The 23,068-nt window shown below is 47.8% G+C and overlaps 1 protein-coding gene across 2 annotated transcripts in view; it reads left to right on the forward strand.

Annotated features, from left to right (window-relative positions):
- Positions 1-728: 728 nt before the first annotated feature.
- Positions 729-23,068, forward strand: part of LOC122391456 (calcium-binding protein E63-1-like) — a 64,132-nt gene continuing 41,792 nt past the window's right edge. The window contains exons 1-3 of one of the 2 annotated variants that reach the window (XM_043385371.1): positions 729-810; positions 15,559-15,763; positions 20,548-20,584. In XM_043385371.1, coding sequence (XP_043241306.1) covers positions 15,674-15,763; positions 20,548-20,584 — 127 coding nt within the window. In that variant the 5' untranslated portion in view covers positions 729-810; positions 15,559-15,673. Of the gene's footprint in view, positions 811-15,558; positions 15,764-20,547; positions 20,585-23,068 lie in introns of those variants that run through there. The other variant, XM_043385372.1, reaches the window with a different exon arrangement.

Here is a 23,068-nt window from a genome sequence, read left to right on the forward strand (position 1 = left end):
TGCAACTTTGAAATTAGATACGAGTATTTTCGATTTGAGGCATTTATCGATCTTGTGAGTACTCAAACCGGTAATTGCAAGCCAGGGACCCCATTTTGGCTATCACAACTCAAAACTAATGTTAAGATGGGATGGTCACTTTAAATGCTGAGCTCATGAGTCTCCAATTCCATTGAACTCACGCTTACCAGCTAGCCGAGACGCGGAAGTACCTACTCGTAATTTATATGCCGTCCTCCCATCTTTCATTACATGCTTTCCAGCCTGATTCCACAAACGAGGCTGAATTCTATAAATTTGAATTATCTGCACGAAGATTTTCCATCCCCTTCCCTCTGGCCTCTCCTCATCTGCCACAGGACCGTCCCATATTCTGCACTGACGTTGTGCCGCAGGACCGTCCCATATTCCACCGCCGCAGCCGTAGTACCGTCCCACTCCCCGCTCAGCTGTTTGTGGGACCGTCCCACCCCCGCTCCGCTGATAGAGGGCCGTCCCATCCCCCGCTCAGCAGACAGAGAACCACCCCATCCCCCGCTCAGCAGACAGAGAACCACCCCATCCCCCGCTCAGCAGACAGAGAACCGTCCCTTCTCCCCGCTCAGCTGACAGAGGACCATCCCATCCCCGCTCAGCTGTTCGTGGGACCGTCCCATCCCCCGCTCTCAGCTGCTGGGCTCCGCGGGCCGTTCCATCTGCCGCGCTCCGCCGTCGGCCCACAGTCGTGGCTGTGACGGCGCCGACGGAGGTCGGAGGAGCGCCGCGCCGGTGCCGACGGAGCGCCGCAGTGACCGTCGGCGGCGGGCCAAGGTCAGTGGGTCAGCCGGCGCGCACGGCCCGGGCCGTCGGTAATGGTGCGCTGCAGAAATGAAGGGTGTTAGCCGGTGATAGGGGTTGGCGTGGACCGACGATGAGGGCCGAACGGCCGCGGTCACCGGACGGGGGCGGAGGACCGTGGGAGGGGGAGGGGGCGCATAGTAGAGCGAGAGAAGGGAGGGGTGAAAATGGAAGAAAAGTGAGAGCGTAGCAATTAGTTTAGCATGCAAAGCAGACAGCAGTGGGATTTCAACCATTGAAATGAAATGAAATGAAAATTGCAAGCAAAGCAAAATTTGCGAAACGCTTCATGGAGAAATGAACAAAAATTTCTAGCCATTAGATATGATCCCCTTTTGAAGAACTGTATTTACTTATTTTCGTTAATGGCTGAGCTGATCCTCTTTATTGCGATAATATACTCATTGTGCACGTATCATAGCGAACTGATGACGTTTCTACGGTGCCTGCTAATGAACGAATTTATCGTACTTAGGTGAGCAAAAAGGTGATCACATGAAATCACATGAAAGGTGATCATTCGATGATCACATTACCAACTACATGTATTTACCAAGTGTGGAATAGCTTGCTGAGACATTGCTGCAGTCTTACATTCTTCCCTTCTACTGTATATATTTCCTCCTCTCCCCCTCTCTCTCCCTCTCGCTGTTTCTCTCCTTCAATCTATCTCCCTATATTCTTCTTGTTTCTTCCCTCCCTTTTCTTTAACTTGCTTCCTCGCGTATTCATTCATATGTCTTTTCAGCAGATGCTAACGTTCCGCTCCGGAGGCATCCTTGGCCATCCAGCCATTTCATGGATGCGAGTTGATACAAAAGCATTCCCATCATGAAAAACTCTGGAAACATATGTAACAACGACAAATACATGTTGCAAAGCCGTTGCCAAGTCACGAACAGCAGCTGCCCTGACCGTGGGTCTGACCTGGGGTGAATATTGACCTTTGGAGTGACACCAGTCGGCAGGGCGATAGCGCATAAAACGTCTCCCGTCCAGTCGAACGAGTGCTACCCTGTCAGCCAGCGACATTTATGCCTTTAGACAGTGCGTGGGCCGCGTGCCAGCTGGTATTTTCGGTATGGACTCGCTTCCGATAATTGCTCTCAAAATGCTACAGCTGCCAAACGGCAGTTATTATTGAACAGCCAAGGATTTTTGTAGCCTCTAATTGCGGCAGTTTACCAGGTTATAATCGCCAGCTAAAACACAGGCACAATAAGTGGATATTGGTAGTCAACCGCGTGTGTCGAAACAGACTCTGATCCTGTTAACACGCCCGTCAAATGAGTGAACACCGTGCTGGTTTTCCCAACACACGTGCATTGGTGTAAAAGCAATATAGTGGTGGCTGACTTTCTTTTATACGAGGTAAATAATTGTGTTAACATGCAGTAGCTGACAGAAGAACATGGACGGGACATAAGCCCAGCTGTGCTGTGGGGGTGTAATTCGGCCCTCAAAGGGTTGAATCTAAAGTAAAATAATCCAATACGAACTCCTCTCATTGAAGTTTTTAGTAGCTGCCGTTCAGTACCAAAGTGTCCCTGGTGTACCACCCATAAACCCGGTTCACTGGTCGAATATCCCATAAAGATCAAACAGTGCCCATCAGTAGAACGTCTCCGATACGTAACCGCTGCTCTTGGCAGTCTCACAGACACGTACTGGACGTAAACCGGACGACATTACAAAACAACCAGAAATGACATAATATAAACGGAGGCAAAATTCCATCAAAAACGCAAAAAAAAAATCGGTGCGATATATAAAATTTGCGGTCTTTGCGCTGATTAGTATATCCTTTCAGCGAAACTCCGAGCTATTGCAGGAATATTGACTCATTGTGGGGTTGTTCACCGGCCTGTTTGTCTACGCGGCCAGATGTTGCAAATAACTGTACGTAATTGCTGCCTACATCAGGAAACAAAGTTCCTACATGGCCCGGTTCATTTGCAGGAGGGGCAAGCTTTCCTGTCACTGGACTGGTCAATGACCGCCCTGTGGTCAGTGTGAGAAGCCCCGCACTGTTGAGCTGAAGTGTGGGGAGGGGAGGAGAGTCGGCGCCGCCGGTCCAAAAGTCGGGGAGAACTCTGGCGGCGGCCGCTCTCAGCGCCCAAAGTTGCTGTCCAAACTCGGCGAAGGAGGGCGAGAGACGTCCGGTCGAGGTCGCCGCGGAGGGTGTCTGCTCCGGAAATGGGTGCCGTGAGCTGCGGAGAACTGTGGACTGTGGACACAGAGCTCGCTTTGGTCACAACTGTGAGCTGTGGACAGAGAGTGAACTGCAGTCAGAACTCAGAACTGTGGATTGTGTAGAGAGAGCTCGCTGAAGTCAGAACTGTTGACAGATAGCTCGCCGCGATGAGCCGTGGTTAGCCGCATTGACTGTCAGCCTCTGAGGCTGGGGCCGAGATCGGTCGATAACTGACACCGGAACTCCCATCCCCTTCCATCCCCCAACTCGCCCAACCGCGCTCTTTGTATTGAACACATTCCAAGTGGAGCTGTCAGTAAAATGTTGAGGAACGTTTGACATTAATTAACGCTCTGGTTAAAAGAAGCCACTGCGACTCATTTAAACACAAGTGAACAGTCTAGTTTAAACTGCTAAATAAACGTTTCCCGGCTGCACCACTACAGCAGGCTTGAACGTTTTTGTTCCAGTCATCACGTTATAAGACTTGCTAATAATCCCATCCTTTGGTAAAACGAACCCCGCTTCATCGCAGCGCCTGTCCAATTCCAGCATCAGTGTACGACAATGTACATGCATGCGTAGGCTGGATCAATGATGTGCTGAACTTGGCGGAGAATAACAGCCGTTCACCTCAGAGCTGTAATCTTTCCGCGATGTTCCACTTGGATTTTACCAATTGCAAACTGCGCACCAGCTTTGAGGTTGGGTTATTGACCGCAGAAATACATCTACTTTGATTTTAGTGAATCTAACATAGATGGGAAATAAGCTTAGATGCGTGATTTCATAAGGCACACTAACTTTTGATCTGCCTGAACAGATGTTTTGCCGTATGTACGCCAGGTCGTTAGACATTAGAGAGGTTAAGACGTGTCAAACACCTCAGCCGTCAAGCAATGACGGTGTCCGACATGTGCCCGTGGAACGCCGTAAGCTTCCAGCAGAAATTTGATCACGGACACCGCTTGGATACATGATCGGCAATTACTGGTCGAATCTGAATGATTGACCGTCCTGCGCACTGACCGTTTACGAATACCCTGCTAATTTCTCGCTAGAATCCTGTGTAATCTATGCCCGTAGTATCAGTGACGTTCGCGCTATATAATACAATGATAAGATCAAATAACTTAGGTATACACCCAGCCATTGGTGATAGCCTGTCAGATGGTCACATTTGTACGGTGTCAGAGATAATTTTATTTACATCTCTTCGGCGTTATGAATAGATTTGTCAAATCTTGTGAATAGCTTTCAAACCACCCAACCTTCTGGTTCTGGTGTCGTAGAAAGATGCAAATGGATTATGTGACTTAGACATCCTGCTTCTTATGTGAGTTGAATGTTATAATGTTTCCGACACACTTGACTGATACGGTTCCAAGTTTAGCATCGGATTTAGCTCAAGGTCCTGCGAATGATCCCAGTTACTTCATTGCATATTGCCCTTTATCATATCATCCCTCCCATAAGAGCGCATGCTCTTCAGTACTCCTATACATGCCGGTATTTGTCCTATGAATACATGAGCATGTACTCCATGCATGCTCTTCAGTACTCCTCTTGGTGAAATCAAACGACTCGGGCCGTTACATAACGCGCTCCTGAATGCGTGGTCAGACCTTGTCATTTGTCATAAGTTAGACGCTAGCTTAGAGGGCATTGTGCTACATATGTAACTACTTAGTGGATGGTGAGTCATAAGCGACTTTCCTATAGCAGGAAATGTAAGCTATCATTGAACAATTACTAGAAAAGTGCATATAGAGTTAGCAGGAAAAAGAATAGGAAATCTTTGCTGGCGAGGTGCACGCAATCCTGCTGACTTGGTCATTTATGAGGTACCTAATCATCGATAAACTTTCACTTTCGTCTTTTCGCACGTCTCGCACTTTCTTCAAGCACTTTTACGCTATGCTGATTCGGTCATCGCTTGCTGAGATAATCAGGAGTCACACCCTGATAGAGAAGAAAAGCATTTAAGCTTCAAATTACAAATTTCCATGTGAATTCCTGGTTCATTCTCTATCGATCGGCAAAAATTGCGTTAAGATTGGTTCAGAAACCTGGCCGTGATAAACAGTCTAAAATGTATCTGCAATTTGCCCGTTTTTACCCCCCTCTACCCCCCCCCCTATTGACATTTTTAAATTTTTATTTTTTTAGAAATGTAGATCACGTTGAGCGAAATCGAACGATGTTTGAATTTTGAAAATCGGCCCGTTAGATCTCGAGATATCAAGGGGGGGTCGTAAACAGCCCCCCCCCCCTGCCACTAATAGGGGGTAGCCAGGAGCCTGCCACTAATAGGGTTAAAGGGTAGCGAGTCATAGACCAAGGGAAAGAAATGAGGAACTGATCCTGTCCTGTAGTACTCTAGCATTTACAACTTCGCTATTGTAACGTCTTCTGTTCTGATGCCTTTGCCACTGATTCACTGATCATGTGTGTTTTACTGACAAGTGGCTTTTATATTCCACCATATTGATGAATGGTATGTGAGAAAATGAATGAATGAATGAAGGACTGAATAATTGGATGATTGAATGAATGAATGAATGAATGAATGAATGAACGAATGTATGAATGTATGGATGAACATGAATGATTGAACGATTGAGTATTGTTTCGAGGTTTGAATGAATGGTTTAATGGTAAAGTACTTATGCTCTTTGATGTAAGATGGTGGCCTTTGATGACTTGATTGTCTAATTATCTATAGCTGAGTGATGTGTGAGTACATGGATGGTTGGATGTTTGACTGATTGCATGGCTCGATGGTTGAATAGACGACTAGATACTTGTGGTCTAGTGATTGATAGATGATAGGGATGAATTAATGTGTAAATTGTGGACACATGTATTATATTTATATGAAAGGGTACCTTGTGAACATTTCAACTGTAAGATGGTTGTCTATTTTGCGCGAGAATTTACCAATGTGAGACTTCCTAACTTAGCTGTTATCGACATATTCTGGCGCTGTTGTGACTAAATGATTTAATTTGCAATTCTGAACTGAAGAAGGACAGTGTCCGAAATATATTCATTTTGTAATTAATTTTGGAACCTTTTGCATTTCGCAATCATTGAACATAAGGTTATATTTGAAAACATATATATGTCATAATGCTGTTCATACAAGTACTTCGCCATTTACTTTCAAATTACCAAGCTTCAAATTTCAAATTCAAATAACTAAATCAGCACTCTCCACTGCTCACAAAATATAAATTAGGTATAGTTTCCAGATGAGGAAACCGCTGTTTGATTTCAGCAGCGTTTGTTGCCGAGAGGGGACAGGTGGTTACATAACAATGCTATTTTATTGAGACGCCACCCAGACGTCTCAGCTTTTGCTCCAGACGAAATCCTGACTGGAAGGACGCTCACACCTGTCATTTCATTATTCAGAACAGTAGAATACCATAACGGATGTAAGCTTGATGTTTCAATTTTGCACTCAATTTGCTCTAAGCTCATTATACTCTGTAATGAGCACATGTATGTATTCAGTAATGAATAACTGCTTGTAAACTACAGAATCCCCACTTCCATCGCAATATCGCAATAGGTACTTGTAGCTTTACCTATAATCAAAAATAAACATGCCAGTTTTCCCCGTTTTCCTGTGTTTTATGAATCTTACACGCTATACTTCAAATGCTTTATAATAAAAACCTTATCATGCTTTGCCTCACTCCACCTTATTCACAACGTTTTCTTACAACTGAAGACTTGTTTCCCTATGACATTTACATGCACTGTGATATTGGTAGGCATGTTGCAATGAGGAAAAATGGGCTCATATGGATTCCCATATGCTTACGATTTTGCATCAGGCTGATATTTACATTTTAGAGAGTACCTACCGTAAGGCAGTGGTTGATTCTTGTATCAAGCTAAATAGATATTCAGCCTGCTGGTGTCTACATTTTACTGTGTAAATCGTCAGAAACGTTGCATCAGTTCATACCCAGCTGCCCGTGACTGAGATCGTGACAAATATTCTGCAAACAATGACTCACCAGACCGGCTGAGGGTACAAAGAGCGAAGGGAGTGAAAAGCCAAACATGAATAAAGAGGCATAGAACATTTGCTTCGTGAATCGTGCTTAAACTAAGAAATGTCATCGACTGGTGACCAGCTTCTGTAAAGACAAATCAACTCGTTTCGACCCCACCGTTTCCTATTTGAGTGAGTTTATTATGTGCTTTGATTGTACATAACAATGAAACTTCAGTGTCAATTGCGCGTCAATGAACGCGCCGTTTCGCACCATCAAACAGATGCGAAATAACAAAAGAAAACACGCTCTCGCGAATAGGTACTCGTTCTTCCATGGCAGATTCGTATGAAATCTCGGACAACCGGCCCCTTCTCCAGTCCCCTGCGTCCCCTTCCCCGTCCTTGGGTGTCAGCGGAAGCAGCCCCAGGGTCAAATTTGTGAGGTCATCCCAGCTCCATGACCGCAATACATACGCGACGGAATCCCTACGACGCTCGACATGATGTCTCCTCGGCTTTTATGACATTTATCCCAACTGCAGTAATTGTTGGGTATCGCTGCGACCCTGACTTTCTCAGAAAGAACCTTTATGCATGCAATGCGTCCATGTAGTGCCATAAACTGGCAGAATAATATTCACGCGTCCTTTTGGAATCCCTTGGTCGTCGTGAGAAGCCCCCGCCTTTAGCTGGGTCTGCATCTCGGGGGTAGTTAGCGTAGCTCTCCCAAGTGCCGGCTGTATAATTGGTGTCCTCCGACACATTGCGGTCACAAAGAGCCGCACAATGTCACACAAAGGGCCGACATTCAGATGCAGATTTCGGTTCGCTGCCGGGTCGAGGACGGTGTTGTCGCTCCGCCACTGTGTGCGACTGCGCCGCCGGTCGGGGTCGGCAGGCACGCAGCCACGGCGTCCCGATTAACACTGCTCTGACGGCGCTGGTCTCGTGATGGGTCCTCTGGGGGCGGGGGCGGGGCCCCACAGGGGGAGCGGGGGCTCGCCGGGCTGCTTAGTAAGCGGGCCGCCGCTGGCTGGCTGGCGCTCCGCCAAACCGGAGCAGTTGGCTCGGTCCGCGGCAGCAGCCGAGAGGCGCACGCATAATGAATGTAAGTGGAGCTCGCAGAGCGGCCCGACACCCAAGGCCGGCTAAATGCAGGCGCTGTTGACACGTAGCTGCAGATTTAATTCAGAGAAAATGACAAATTATAACATTTACCGACACTGTGCTTACTGCTAAGCATTAGGCGTTTTCACGATGGCAAATGCACCAAACCTGATCAAATCTAACTACTTCTTTTACACCAAATATCTTCATATAATAAACTCATTTCAATATTCTAAAATAAAAATATGCCTGATTCTATGATAAATCAGGTGTATAAGCAGATTGTGCAATACAAGCTGAATGCTGCTAAGAATCAACTATTGAACCTTATTTGACCAAATCACACTGAATGTAACCAAATGTGTTCCAGATAAAGGTCGTGACAACGACTGTTGTAATATACACTAAGCTTGCTAATAGGAATCCTTCGTAGGACGATCCAATTTGAAACAGCTGTCAGCAAATCAATACCCATTGTCTGCCCATTTGGAGGCCGGTCCTCTCCACAGCTAGGTCAGAAGTGTTATTAACCGCCTAGTCTGCACTACATGCACGATATTACCTGTCAATGGGCGCAATAGCGTAATCACCGCTACATTCAACGCTTTGGATTGCCATTACTGACCCGAAGGAGCGTAAACAAGGATCGAAATCGAATCTGTTTCCAGTTTCTGATACGTAATTCCAATGTGAAGCATAGGATGTTCTTCGCAAGCAATCTTGCTGCTGTTACATAATTACCTTCTAGATGTCACAACTTTATAGCAGATATTACTGAGTAAAATATTGCTTTAATAACCATTTTCAATCGTACCAACTCATTCCTGATATGCCTGAAATTCAGGCAATCACATTTACTTCAAGGTAATACCATTTCCACCTGGTCAATGTTGATTTCTGACGATTCGCATTAAAAACAAATCCTTACAAACCTGTTAAACGTTTCCTTCATTTACACATCGCTTCTAAACATCTACAAACTGCATCAGTAGTTCAGGTAGACCAAACTGCCACACAGACTTCTGACCACAGCGACTTACAAAATGTAACAGCGCGGTGACTAGCGTCGTACCTACCAGGCAGAGCGCCCCTCCCCGCCCCGCCCCTCCCGGCCCCTCCCCGCCGCGCCGCGCGGCCGGCCGGCGGCGTGTCCTGCGGTACAGTATACCTGCAGGCGTTGTACACTGCTGCCATCTAGCGACAAATGCAGCAACCATAGACGCACGGCTAAGCGACCGCACTGGCGCGAGCCGCGAGCTGAAAGTATTAAGTATGCGCATTCGTTTACAAGAAAATTTGGAATTTAATCATTTTCCACATAGAGACAATGAAAAGCGAATTTGTGATCTACAACTACGCTACATCATTGTGTGCGTCTTACAGCGAGAGCCATTTCAAACAAAATTACAGGGATACCAAATTGAGCTCAATTTAGGTGAAGCTGACAATTAGGAAACTGCGAGTTGTGACAAATCATTGAGTCGATCATTGGATGATGTAGTCACGCAAGGTTTTCAACCATTGAAACCACGGAGTGTCGGGATGTTTCGTGAAGTTGATTTCAAGTTAGAAATGTCTTATCTCGATAGCAGCCTAACGCAAGGCGTAAGAAAAAAAAACACAACACACTAATGACAGTGAATAATGCTACACGAGGGTATTATAGCAGTGCATTCACAAAGAGCTTCTGTGGTGCCAATTTCTGTTGATCTGAGTGTGTCCGAGCTCTCCCAATTCCACGCCGGCTTTGGTTGGATCCGCAACAGACGGCGAAGGTCAAGGTCACCGCTAGGGCGGCAGCGGATTAGTTGTGCTCGCGCCATGAGCGCTACACATTAGGTTAATTAGAGCTTTTTCATTGACATACATACAACACCTAGCGCTGACCTGTCTGTTGCCCTGTGTTTCTTTGTAGGCCTGTTCCTTGAATGCATGTCTCGCGTCCACTCTATAGAGTCCACTCTATAAGAGCTGGGACATCTGCCAAGTCGCCGAGCTGCGAGCAGTCACCCCGAAAACGACCTCAGGGAGCAGCAAAGACGTGCAACGTGCTTCTTTGATCGTGTCCCACTTTGAGAAGTGATCATGGATTGCTCTCGTCGTGTTGGAGATAACAAGACATCCGCTGGACATATTGTCATTACCGGACATCGCAGCTGCTTTTTCTCTTCTGCAGCGCGCCATCAGCGTCTGCAGAGCGCCGCCAATGTCTCAGTTTCGCGGAGAGGCCGCTGCCGCTGCGTTCTGGGGATTCTCATAGCTGACCGGCGCCGGCTGGCGGCGCCACATTAACGTCGAGACGTCAGCTGCGGCCGACGTGCGGAACTCCGCGCCGCGCGGACTCCGCCGAGCGGTCAAGGTCACGGCAGGGACGGGAGGGGGGGAGGCAGCGGACAGCAAATAAACACGGCCAGCGGAACTGTGTCTGAGGCAGTCAGAGAACACTCAAACACAGCGCCGGGCAGAGTGATACAGAGATGGCACAGGTGGCAGCGGAAACCGGGGGCGGCAGAGCACTTCCTGAGAATTGCTCCAGGCCGGAAACGCGGCGGGAGAACGGGGTGGGAACGCTGAGAGACAGCGTAGAGAGACGGCGTAGAGAGAGAGAGAGAGAGAGAGAGAGAGAGAGAGAGAGAGAGAGAGAGAGAGAGAGAGAGAGATAGAGAGAGAGAGAGAGAGAGAGAGAGAGAGAGAGAGAGAGAGAGAGAGAGAGAGAGAGAGAGAGAGAGAGAGAGAGAGAGAGAGAGAGAGAGAGAGAGAGAGAGAGAGAGAGAGAGAGAGAGAGAGAGAGAGAGAGAGAGAGAGAGAGAGAGAGATGAGAGAGCAGTGTACAGGTCTCGCGAGATTAAGCGGTAGGTTTTGCACTTTTACATTTCCGGTTATATCTCAGAAACTAATCGATCTAAGATGAAGCCATTTTACACGATCATGGCCGGCTTGTTACCCAACAACTAACAAGTCGATCGCATCTTCAACACTTAAAAGCTTAAGACGACGAAGATATAGCGTGAAGTACACTAAATTTTCTAGGTGCAAAACCTACCGCTAAAACCCGCGAGCCCTGTACCTAATGTGATAATCAATTGCAAAGGCAAGAGAAAAGCAAAGAGTGAAAGCGAAAAAGACAGACGCCACTTGTAATGAAAGAAGAGCGAGCCGCCTCAGTACCACCGGCCGAGATAGACAAGGCCAATACCATCCTGTCGCCTTGTTAGAGACGGGGTGGAGCTCCTGTCTGACAGACACGGTCATCACACCTCGTTCCTCTCCCCACCCTGCCCCATACCCGGCCGTCTCCTCCCACACCCAGCTGTCAATTACGGCGAGGTCGGTCATCAGGCCCCGAGAGGTCAAACAGGGTCGCCCCGGCCGCCGCTGCCGCCGCCGCCGGGCCGCCGGCCTTCCATCAGTCCCTGTTTTCGGTGGACCTTTCCACCGCCCGTCCGGCCACGTGGAAAACATATAGATCACCCAGTGTCGCGGCCAGGCCGACAAAGGAGAAAAGGATCGGTCGGGAACCGGCAAAGAGGGATGGGTGATAGGAAGATGTGATTTCTGGTTTGAAAGTCACTTTTGGTATGAAGCTTAGTCCTGGCAGTGTGGAAGTCGCATACTTGTCGCCTTTACGAATTTCTTAAAATTTATTTAAAAACAAAAAACAAATATGACACACTTTATCAAGCATTCCACACGCCAATATGGTATCCACATACCACTTCGAGTCAGTTTATCAGATGAAGGCAAGAGCAATCTTGCGCCAATCTTCATCACCTTCGAAATTCTCAGCAGTTAGGCACTACGACAGCAATTTTAGAAAATTTAGATTGCTAATATATTTTGTTGACCAATTGGCGTTACGAAGTAGTCGTGTCCTTTTACTTATCAGGTACATGTAGGTTCAACTGCAGTTTACATTGCTAACTATTGCTGCATTCTGTGATAAGCTGCAACTCATTCATTTATATCGTGTCGTGTCATCTTCCCTTTCAAAGGTTCCCGTTGCCTTTGCTGTTCAATGTCCCCCGGACCCATTTATCTGAGATGGTCTGCCCGGTTTGCAGTTTCTGTAATCCCTCTGATACATTGGGGCACATTGTCGGAATACCCGGCGGCTGGCAGGCTGTGTTATTGCCGCTGGGATGCAGTCAGAGTGCCTGCCGGGGAGTGCTCTCGGCACCGCCGGCTGGGCCTGTCTGACCGGGCAATGTCGAGCTGTAGACCGGGCCGGGCCAATGCATACCAACTGCAGTTCAGGCTCACTGCGCTGTCTGGGATGACGTATTGTGTGTATTAATCACCAAGAAATGTTCGATACTTTGAGTCGGTTCCGCCATCGCTCAACAGATGGCAGCAGGGAATGTACGTGAACAGATCACAAAATGGCCTGTTATAACGCAACAGGGACTATACCGGGTGTCCCAAAAGTAAGGTCATCATTTGTTTTGGCCACACTGCCAAAAATACGCGATGGATAGATATAAATAGGACATCATATGAAAGAGCATTTTATAAAATTTTATTCTGACATACATATGAGTCAATACATTGGCTCGTAGCCCCACATTTGCTGCTTTTCTACATGGCTGCCATTTCGGGCCGCGTGCATGAATAGACTACGTTTGACTTCCTCCACTATTCTGGAGCGATTCTCTGGTGAGATGCCGCCTATGTTTGCTCGAAGGGATCATCCTTTAGTTCTTCCCGGCTCGTTGGGTTGTCCTAAAAGACAATCTTTCTGTTGTGTATCCAGAGAATAAAAATATGAAGGTGTAACGTCAGGTGACCGCGGAGGCCATTCAATGGCGTTGCCCTGACTGAAAATTACGGGATCTCACATCCACTCTCGGAGACAATGCATGATCTTCAGGACGGTGCAAGCATAGTCTCCATCCTGCTGAAACCACTGCTGGCTGATGGTGTCGGCACAGCTGCGTTGCGACGAGCGGAAGAACCACTGGGAGGACTCTCGGCCACCTCTCTTGATTTATTGTCACCCGATTCCCGCTGTCGTCCTCAGGACCTCGAAGCACAGGTGGCTAAGTATACATGCCCTGTGCGTACATTTTACCTTTTTTCTGACGTTTTACCGGTTGAGGCGAAACTATGCATGAGTTCAGAGATAGGGCGAGCTGATAGGGTCTGCTTAGGGCCGAAAACTGGGCGGCATTTACCCTTTGTTTTAATGACGGGCCCTCTCTAAGAGTTGAATTTCGACCTTCTCAGTTTTATGCCTACTGCTCGGTGTAGTTATGATCAAAAATGGTTTAAGCATGCAAGAAAATAATTTTATGGATGTACCTTGCACGTGTTAAAATTGGAAGTGATTCGGACTCTTACTTCTCGAGATATTTAAGTTTTAAATCATGACCTTACTTTTGGGACACCCGGTAGGCCAAACCCATTGAGGACGCTGCCCTCTAATAGGAAACGTTGGCAAATATAATCATCAGAAGTTTACCTTTCTGACACATGGTAACCAAAGATGGTTTCAAATAAATGTAGGTAACACTTCTTCTATGATGAGTACGAGCGAAATTACATCAGTTGTCGATCGCAAGACCAAAAACACTCTTGGTTAACTTATTTGCCGATGCATTTACAGTTTTTATATTTTTCAGGCAGCTTTAGTATCTGCGACCAAACTAGCGTGTCCAAACTGAAATCAGCTGATTCGCGGCCGGACGGACATCCTACGACGCTGGCCACCCCCTCCCTGCTTCCGCCCCCCCCCCCCGATCTGGCGGTGTGCCAACTCCGCGGCAGCCGGGTGGACAGCTGCCCCGCCCACACGGGGTCGCCCCCCCCGCGGAGGGGAGGGAGTGGGGGTCACGCCACATGGTCAGCAGAAATGGTGTCAGGAGTGCCAGCTCAGTGGAGGAGGTCCGAGCTTCTCTTGGTGTCCGAGTTCAGACTGGTGACAGTGACAGCCGCCGGTGACACTGACAATGACAATTGACAGCGGTGACAGACGGTCTGTCTGTCTGTCTGTCTGTCTGTCTGTCTGTCTGTCTGTCTGTCTGTCTGTCTGTCTGTCTGTCTGTCTGTCTGTCTGTCTGTCTGTCTGTCTGTTGTCTGTCTGTCTGTCTGTCTGTCTGTCTGTCTGTCTGTCTGTCTGTATGTATGTATGTCTGTCTATTTTTTTTCTATCTCTCTCTCTTTCTCTCTCCCCCCTCTCTCTCTCTCTATCTATCTATCTATCTCTCTTTTTCTCTTTCTGTTTCTCCATTTTTGTAGCAAAAGTTTGGCCACGGGGGAGGCGGGCGCTCTGGAGTCAGAGGAAGAGCCGGAGACTGTGGGACCGTACGATAAATTTGGCGGAGGTGACGGCACTGAGAATTAAGGGTCGGTCAGGGACGTCGCAACCACCAGCTACTGCTCTTATCTCCCCCTGTAAAGTGGATTTATATTCGCTGGCAGACGGTCAGACAGCAGAGGATTCACTGCCAGTATGTGTATTATTGGGTGTCAGGTATGTAGGTACACCAGACAACAAGCAGTGTATGTCGCTACTGCAATGCTTAGGGACATAAGCATAACTAAAGGGGCGCTTTTTACTGTAGGATTAGTTGATGATTGTAATTTTGCTGATGTTTATTAATATTTTTTACTATTCGCCTGATAAATGAGAAGATAAGAACGGGTCAGATAACTCATGACAGTCCCCATGAATAGTTTGGATTCAGAAGGCTGTTATGAGTAGGCACGCTATTGCAACAGTAATGCTGTTCTCTTCAGCGAACGTATTGCAAGGTAATAAGAAAGCTCTGATGTTACCCTAAATTACCATCATTTCTGGTTTCCTTAATGCCGGCAATATCATCATTTACTCGTGTTAATGCTAGTGCTACCATTACTTTTCTGGTTCCAATAGCCCGTAGCGCAGAGCTGCTCTGTAAGTATCATTTTCGGTAGTTTGTTGCCGCCATTTTCTACCCCGTAACTAAGCAGCAACTAATGACTAGAAACATTGTCCCGTTCGAGTTTTCTTGTGTGTATCATATGCCTACTGGTGTTGCTCGGATGATTGCGCCAGTTGCAGCTCAGCGTTATCAACCAGCGTAGGCAAGTCTCTCCAGAGTCGAAGCAGGTGCAATGTATCTAATTGTAATTATGCATAAAAGCGTTTTCTGGCAGATTGGAATTGCACTATACCGTTGATTTACTAGCAGTCGCCTCGGGGTAATTAAAGCATGATGAAAATATTTGCTCTCATAATATGTATAAAATATAATACCTCGCACAACATGCATTAAGTTGTTTTTCTTCAAATGCAGATCAAAAGAACCATATATCCAGGGAATACACATTAGTTATCTCGTGCAGTTATGGCAGCCTTCTTCAGTTTCTTCTCAGAAGGAAAGCACAGTTGTAATTAATAATTTATCTCTCTCAACTGTCTCCTTTACAGAGTTCTGAGCGGCGAGGAGAGGCCTCATCACGCTGCGCTCCGCGGTGGCCGCGCGCTGGCTCCTGTGACGTCACTGGTTTGCGACCGCTGACGTCACTGGTCCGGCGGTGACGTCATGTCCAGCCGGATGGGGAACCGGCCCACCAGCTCTGAGAAGGCGGCGCTGCCCCGGCTGCCGACCGCCGCCGGCACTCACCACCGACCGGTAAGGCACCCGCCACCGACCAGCAGTAAGGCACTCTCATGACCAAGAAAGAATTAGTGGTACGAGCACGAGTCTCATGTGCACAACGTTCGAGAGGGCATTTCAATCGATAGTCTTATTATCCCACTAATCAAGTATTTGTTCTTAAGATGGTACAACGACTACACCCGGTAAAAGCCTTCAGAAAATGAATTGGTGTCGTAAAAGCACACCAATTACATAGTTTTCAATAGATGGCAACAGGCAACATTGCCTGATGAATGGCAGTTGCAAAAAAAGTAATATTATCAGTATAAATAAAGGAACGCTTTTGTTCCATAACAAAATCCAATGCTCGTTAGAATTGTGTTTTTCTATGGAAAAAAAACATACCGGAGTTGTTGAAAATTTTACGAAAGACCCTGTGCTTAGAACAAACACTGTGTCTTGAACAACTGCGATAAATACTATATTGTCTTTCGTTCGAAATTAAATGGTTCTGTTTCCTCGCTATACAGGGTGGACCAAAAAGGATGGAAACATTTTGAACTCGCATAAAATATGTGTTATTGCATGCAGGTGACTGAAAATGATACCAAACGAGAGAACATTTCGTGGAAATTCATAATGACATCTCTCTCATCTGCTTTCTATCGTTTTCAATCTCTCACAGCAAATGTTCGAAGAGGCCACCTTTGCGAGACAGGCAAAGAGCGTCAGCCTGCCGGCTGACGCGATAGCCCGATGACACATGTCCTCTGGTATGACTCGCACAGTTTTGGTGATCGCTCTCTTCAGTTCACAGAGGCCTACATAACCTTCCTTGTAGACCTGGCCCTTGAAATGACTCCACAGGAAAGGAATCCATAGGTCAGATGAGAAGACAGACAGACCAGTTCCACTTCGGTTCGAGGATGGGAGCGACAACACCGTGGCTGACGACCAAAAGCGCTACCAAGCGACGCTAAAGAAGTTGTTGAAGTGAGCCCAAACGAAGTATGGCAGTCTCATGGACCTCATGTGATTCCAGCCAGGCGGTGCGCCTCATCACATCGCGAAACAACGCTCAAGTGGAGCGAGAACTACTTTGGTGACCGGCTGATATCCCGCAGTGCGTGTCGGAACTGGCCTGTCTGATCACCTGACCTGACCCCGATGGATTTTTTCCTGTGTGGTCATCTCAAGGCCAGGTCTACAAGGAAGGTTCTAAAGGCATCTGTTACCTGAAGACAGTGATCACCAAGGCTGTGCGAGCCAAACCAGCGGACATGTGTCATCGGGCTATCGCGTCAGCAGCCAGGCGGGCCGCTCTTAGCCTGTCTCGCAAAAGTGGCCTCTTCGAACATTTGCTGTGGGAGAATGAAAACGAGAGAAAGCAGATGAGAGAGATGTCATTATGAATTTCCACGAAATGTACTCTCGTTTGGTATCATTTTCAGTCACCTGCATGCAATAACACATATTTTATGCGAGTTCAAAATGTTTCCATCCTTTTTGGTCCACCCTGTACAAATCGGTACGATATACGGTATTTGCATACAAATCATTTTCAACGGTAGGCATTCGTTGAAACCGTATTGTTTATAGGCAGTTACAGCTTGTCTTACTATATATCACCAGTGATAAGTTTCCCTAGCGTGGCTCTCTACACAATATCTCGAAATGATACTATTTCTGATATTTTCTATAGATATTTCACCTGAATCATCGGTTATGGCATGCCTCACTGAGATGTAATGGGTCTTGGAAATATTTTGAGCTACTTACATTCAATTCAGAATAAAACTACGCATATAGCGGTTGCTGTTTTCACATTTTCCGCTCTAGCTCGTTGTTTGTCAAAAACATAGGAGGCTGCTGTTGAGAGGGTGGAATCGATGCTGGCGACTGGCACGGCTCAGCCAGCAGCAGACTGGTGTTTTTCGTCAGGAAGGTCGAGTCTCGTGCGGGCCGACCATAAACAGCATGTCAACAGGACTCTCCCCCTCCACCCCCACCCCCACGGAACGGACCGAGAGGGTCTGACAAATGGTTTTGTGATTTGTTTGTTATTGCGAATTGTTGTGATGTGTCAATGATTCGTTTTTTTTCGCAACATTTTCCAATTGTTACTTGCTATGAGTAATCAAGAAATTTCACAAAGTGGAATGCCATATCCCAAACTATATTGGACAAAATGCTAATGAAACTAACTTTGCTGCTGCATCCCCCGCCCTCTGCTGCTAGCACAATGCTACTTTTCGTCCGTCACGCCGGGCCGTTCTGGCCCGCCAGGCGGAGCTCCACAATCGATGGGCCTAATGCAGCGTTTGTCAGAGCCAAGGCCGCCCCGGGCCGGCCCCCGCCTGCAACACATCGGACCGTCCCGTCGGACACACAGGAGTGAATGGCAGTCCTCCAAAACACCCAGCCTGTCCTCTAAAACACCCAAACCATCCTCTGAAACACCCAGGTCTTCATCTAAAACACCTGGACTGTCCTCTAAAACACCCGATCCGTCCTCTGAAACACCCAGGTCATTATCTAAAGCACCTGGACTGTCCTCTAAAACACCCGGACCGTCCTAAGGAACAATCAGACTGTCCTCTGAAACACAATGGAGTCCTTCGAAGTTCGAAGCGCCCGGTCCATCTTCTATGCATAACACCCGGGACGTCCCTTATTGTTTCCGTTTGTTTTGATATGGGGCATTTCGGTGTCCCTTATAGCAGTCGCTCCTGAATATAAGATAAAAACTCACCGCTACCCGCGGTCCTCTGCAAGAGCACCTGCTGTCCTGTTGCCTCTCGAGTCCTTTGAACCGCGCTGTTCGTTTTGTCGCCCTCCACTGACCAATTCGGATTATTCCGGAGAATCAGTTCGGGTAACGACCTCTCGCGCTTCTCCGCCAGCGGACATGGATGCCCTGGGACACTCACCAAACTGGGGGAGCTGCCTCTGCTGTCAGTAGGGAGAGAGAGAGAGAGAGAGAGAGAGAGAGAGAGAGAGAGAGAGCGCAACACAACTCCGCTCAGCCTTATGATTGAATGCCGATGTTTTCGAAATGCTGGAGCGGAAAAGGATCGGTTGAAGTGACATGTTTTGATAGCTGGTGCATTCCACTTTGATGCTTTTGCTCTTTTTTTTTTTTTGCTTTAAATATTTATGACTTTATTCCAGAATAATACGCTTCGTAGCAAATAATATCCGATGTGTTTCTTTCTAGGTATATCTATGTACTTAAAAACATAAATGTGCCCCGTCTCGTCGAGCTTAAAAGCGTATTATTTATCGCTAGCTCACTAGTGATGTAACGCCATGTCACCAAGCCGCTATTTTCAGTCACTGCCCATTCGGCCAGTGGCACAGAAAAAAAGCCAATGGCTCTATACCTCACAGACTGCATGAACTATTTCAAGCAATTTCTTGCTGCATATGCTCCTTGATCATGACATTTTCTTCCCCTCAGAGTGCATTATAAGAAGCTCCAGCCACCCTTGCATTCGCTCCAGTTCATGAAACTCACACCACACCATATTTTTACGAGTACCTATTACTATTAGACCATTTTTGGACCTTATTTGATGCGCGTTATGCAGCCTTTGTACTGGAGGTTGGACACGTGACAAAAAAAAAATCAAATCTCTATTGAATGATTATTGATTAGCCCTCGCCGGCCGAGGGGGGGGGGGCGGGTGCCGCCCCCATAGGGTTTTTTTCGCGATAACTCCGAACACGCTGGCGAAAGAGAGCTGAAACTTGGCATACCTGACCTTTGATTGCAGCCAGATCTTTTGACACCAACCGCATTTTCGGGTCAGGTCAGGTCACTGACCTATGACGTCATAAGTGAGCCTCTGCACGGTCTTCAGATGTCGCAACTTCGCAACACCCTCACTGCCAGAGGAGATGTCACAGGGAAATGAAACTTGCAGGATCTAATATCCATTACGAGTATCACAACTTGTATGTCTCGGATTTTTTCTAAAGATCATATGAGCTTAGGTCATTTTCGTGACCTCACCATTAGGTATAAGTCAATCGGGAAAAATGAAAACTGTTATTCTGACGCCGGAAACGATCTCCAACTATCTCAAGCACACAGAATCGTGATTTGATGCACTCCTTGCAATGTTACATGCGTCACTTTTGTAATGTTGACCTTGCGTAACGTCATTTATGACGTCATTAGGGTCATATATTAGTTTTTCGTCAATAACTCACGATCAAATTGAGCTAGCGAGTCGGGAATGGACCAATGGAGTCAGGAAGACCTGCCAAATCGAATGACATGCAACATGACCTACCTCGACGACCAACTTCGTGACCTGGGGGCGCTGACCTGACCGTGGCCTGAGTTCAACGCCCTAACTTGACCTCTCGCAAACAAAAATTATATCATTCGAGGCGCCTGAGCGAGGCAAACACGATGCTGTCAAAATCTCGGCTTTGCGACCGTTTTTTTGTTTGCGAAGTTATTCACCAAAAACGGAACCGTACTTTGGGGCACTTGACCTGATTCCAGAGGTCACCGGTTGACCTAGGACCTTGAAATCGGGTAGCAATCTCTGCGTCTCGTAACGGCGCACACGCTCGTTTTTTCCGCGACGCGCTAGCTCCACCAGAGACGAAACGACGATGGGGGTCGTACCCCCCCCCCCCCCCCCTCCTCGGCCGGCGCTTATGTAGAAAACCAATAGGTTCGGCGAGAGTTAAACCATATCGAGAAAGAAATCAAAATTTTACACTACGATTATGTCAATCAATTTACTCAAATGCCATTAGAACCTGAGGATGGTTAATGATGTCACGTGGCATCGTTTCAGGAAGGAAGCAATATAATGTCGGACAATGAGCTGAAAGGTAACTGCATGTGTCTGTTTATAGCGTAGAGCCTAGAAACGATATTAGTCCTATAGTTGACTGAAAAAAGTTAGGCGAGGCAGCAACTCAATCATGTGCTTTTTAGAATTGTGCAATAAAACATGCATTACTGAAGATTTGTGTTCGCTTGTTTCTTTGCTTATACTCCGATTGCCCGTCCATTGTGTCCGCTGCGCTTTTAAAGGGACCCTCCCACCTTAACATTAGATTTGAGTTGAGATAGCCAAAATGGGGTCCCTGGCTCACAATTACCGGTTTCGGCACTCACAACATCGAGAAATGCCTTAAATCGGAAATATTGAATTTCAAAATTGCAGCATTTTGATTCAGAGGGGCTAATGCTTAGGAATACCCCTCTGAATGTGTGACGTCAGCGCAGATATCTAACGATTTTTAAATGTTTGACTAAAACGTTTTGTAGCACGCGGTGGTATATGCTATTTGCGCGCAACATCTGCCGCAAACGCCGCACTTCTAAAATAAAGTCGCTAGAAACAGCGGAGATCCCCAAAAAAGTAAACAAAAGTAAAAGTCTAATATCTTGAAAACCGGTGAATATTTTTCGGTGAAATTTGGTAGATATTCGTTTTCGCTCTTTCTGAACCGAGCGACATCACTTTCATGCCAATTCATAAACTTTTTTGAAGGTGGGAGGGTCCCTTTAACGTCCCATGTGACTGGCGTAGTGATGTTTGTGCTCAATGTTTTGTCCTTACAGTACACCATCTCGATTTGTTGGTTTGTCAGAATGTGCGAAAAGTAGTTTTTTTCTGCTCATTTGCATGAAATTGTCGTTACTTCAATCGTTCTGTTTTGGTTCCTCATTTCAATAATAGTTTCTACGTTTTAGAAAACGAATGAAACAAAGTGACGAAAAGCAAGTTGGGCTCATGCCTGAAGCCTCCGTGATCTAGACACTCTGTTGGCTGAGTAAAGGCCGATCGCCCACTGGTGGCAGTTCCTGCTCCTGGAACCACCCGCCACAGTGGGGTCACGACAGGAAAAAAACAAAGAAGAACAAAAAAAATTGTTGAGACCATGACCGATGGTCCGTCCCCTTCGCTGGCTCGTCTCTGACTGTCCTATATCCCGCGCTCCCCTCGTGCCTCCCGCCCCAGCCCGCCCGCTCCGCTTATCTCTCTCCCTCCCACCCTCCCTCCCTCTCTCTCGCTCTCTCCGGCATCTGTCTGCCCTCGCCCAACGCCTCTTAGCCGGGGGGCCGCTAAGTTGCCATTGGGCTCATGCCTGAAGCCTCCGTGATCTAGACACTCTGTTGGCTGAGTAAAGGCCGATCGCCCACTGGTGGCAGTTCCTGCTCCTGGAACCACCCGCCAAACCCCGCCAAACGGAGCGACCACGCAATAGGCCACGTAGCTAATTGTAAGCTCCTAAGAGCTTCCACAGCCACTCGTAGTGTTCCCTAGAGATCGGGACCGGAACCATCCGGAGCGGTCTGCCCCCAAGGGCAGGAACCCGAGAGCTGGTCCAGCCCACTGTAAGCTCCCAAGAGCGCACAGCCACTCGCCATGCTCCCTTGAGCTCGCGACGGGAAAACCCCCGTAGCAGTCTGCCCCCGGGGCAAGGAACTCCCAAAAGCTTAACCAGCCAACTGCAAGTTCCCAATTGAGCCCCCACGGCCACCTATCATACTCCCTTGAGCTGCGCCAGGAAACGCCCGTAGCGGTCTGCCCCGAGGGCATTAAGCTCCCAAGAGCTCGCGCAGTCAAGTGGAGAGCTCCCGAGAGCTGCCACGGCCACCCGTCATGTTCCCTAGAGCTCGCGCAGGGGAAAACACCCGAAGCGGCCTGTCCTTAAAGGCAGAAAGCTCCCGAGAGCTTGTTTAGCCAACTTTAAGCTCCTAAGAGCTCTCGCAAATCGCAGCCATCCGTGATGCTCTCTTGCGTTCCCTAGAGCTCGTGGCATGAAACATACGTAGCGGTCTGCCCCCAGGGCAAGATGCTCTCAAGAGCTCGGAGCTCGCATAGCCAACTGTAAGCTCCCAAAAGCTCTCGTCAGCAACCTTAGAGCAATAAGCTCCCGAGAGCTCGCACGGTTACCCGTCATGCTCAAAAGAGCTCCCGCTGTGAACACTCTTAGCGGTCTGCCCCCAACGGCAAGAGGCTCCTAAGAGCTCGCACAGCCAACTGTAAGCTCCCAGGAGCTCTCGACACGAACCCCGTAGAGGCTTCCCCCGAGGGCAATAAGCTCCCAAGAGCTCGCACGGCCATCCGTCGGCTCCCAAGAGCTCACGACAGTAACACCCGTATCCGTCTGCTCCCAAGGACAATAAGCTCCCGCCGGCTCGAGCAGTCGCTTGTGCTCCTAAAGCTTCCAACAGTAGCGCCTATGCGGTCTGCCCCCAAGAGCAATAGCTCTGAAGAGTTTGCGCAGCCACCCGTCCGGCTCCAACGAGCTCTAGACATTGGCACCCATAGCGGTCTGCCCCCAAGGGCAAGAAGCTCT

This window comes from Amphibalanus amphitrite, unplaced genomic scaffold, assembly GCF_019059575.1.
Source record: "Amphibalanus amphitrite isolate SeventyFive unplaced genomic scaffold, NRLGWU_Aamphi_draft 000438F_arrow, whole genome shotgun sequence".
NCBI lineage: Eukaryota > Metazoa > Arthropoda > Thecostraca > Balanomorpha > Balanidae > Amphibalanus > Amphibalanus amphitrite.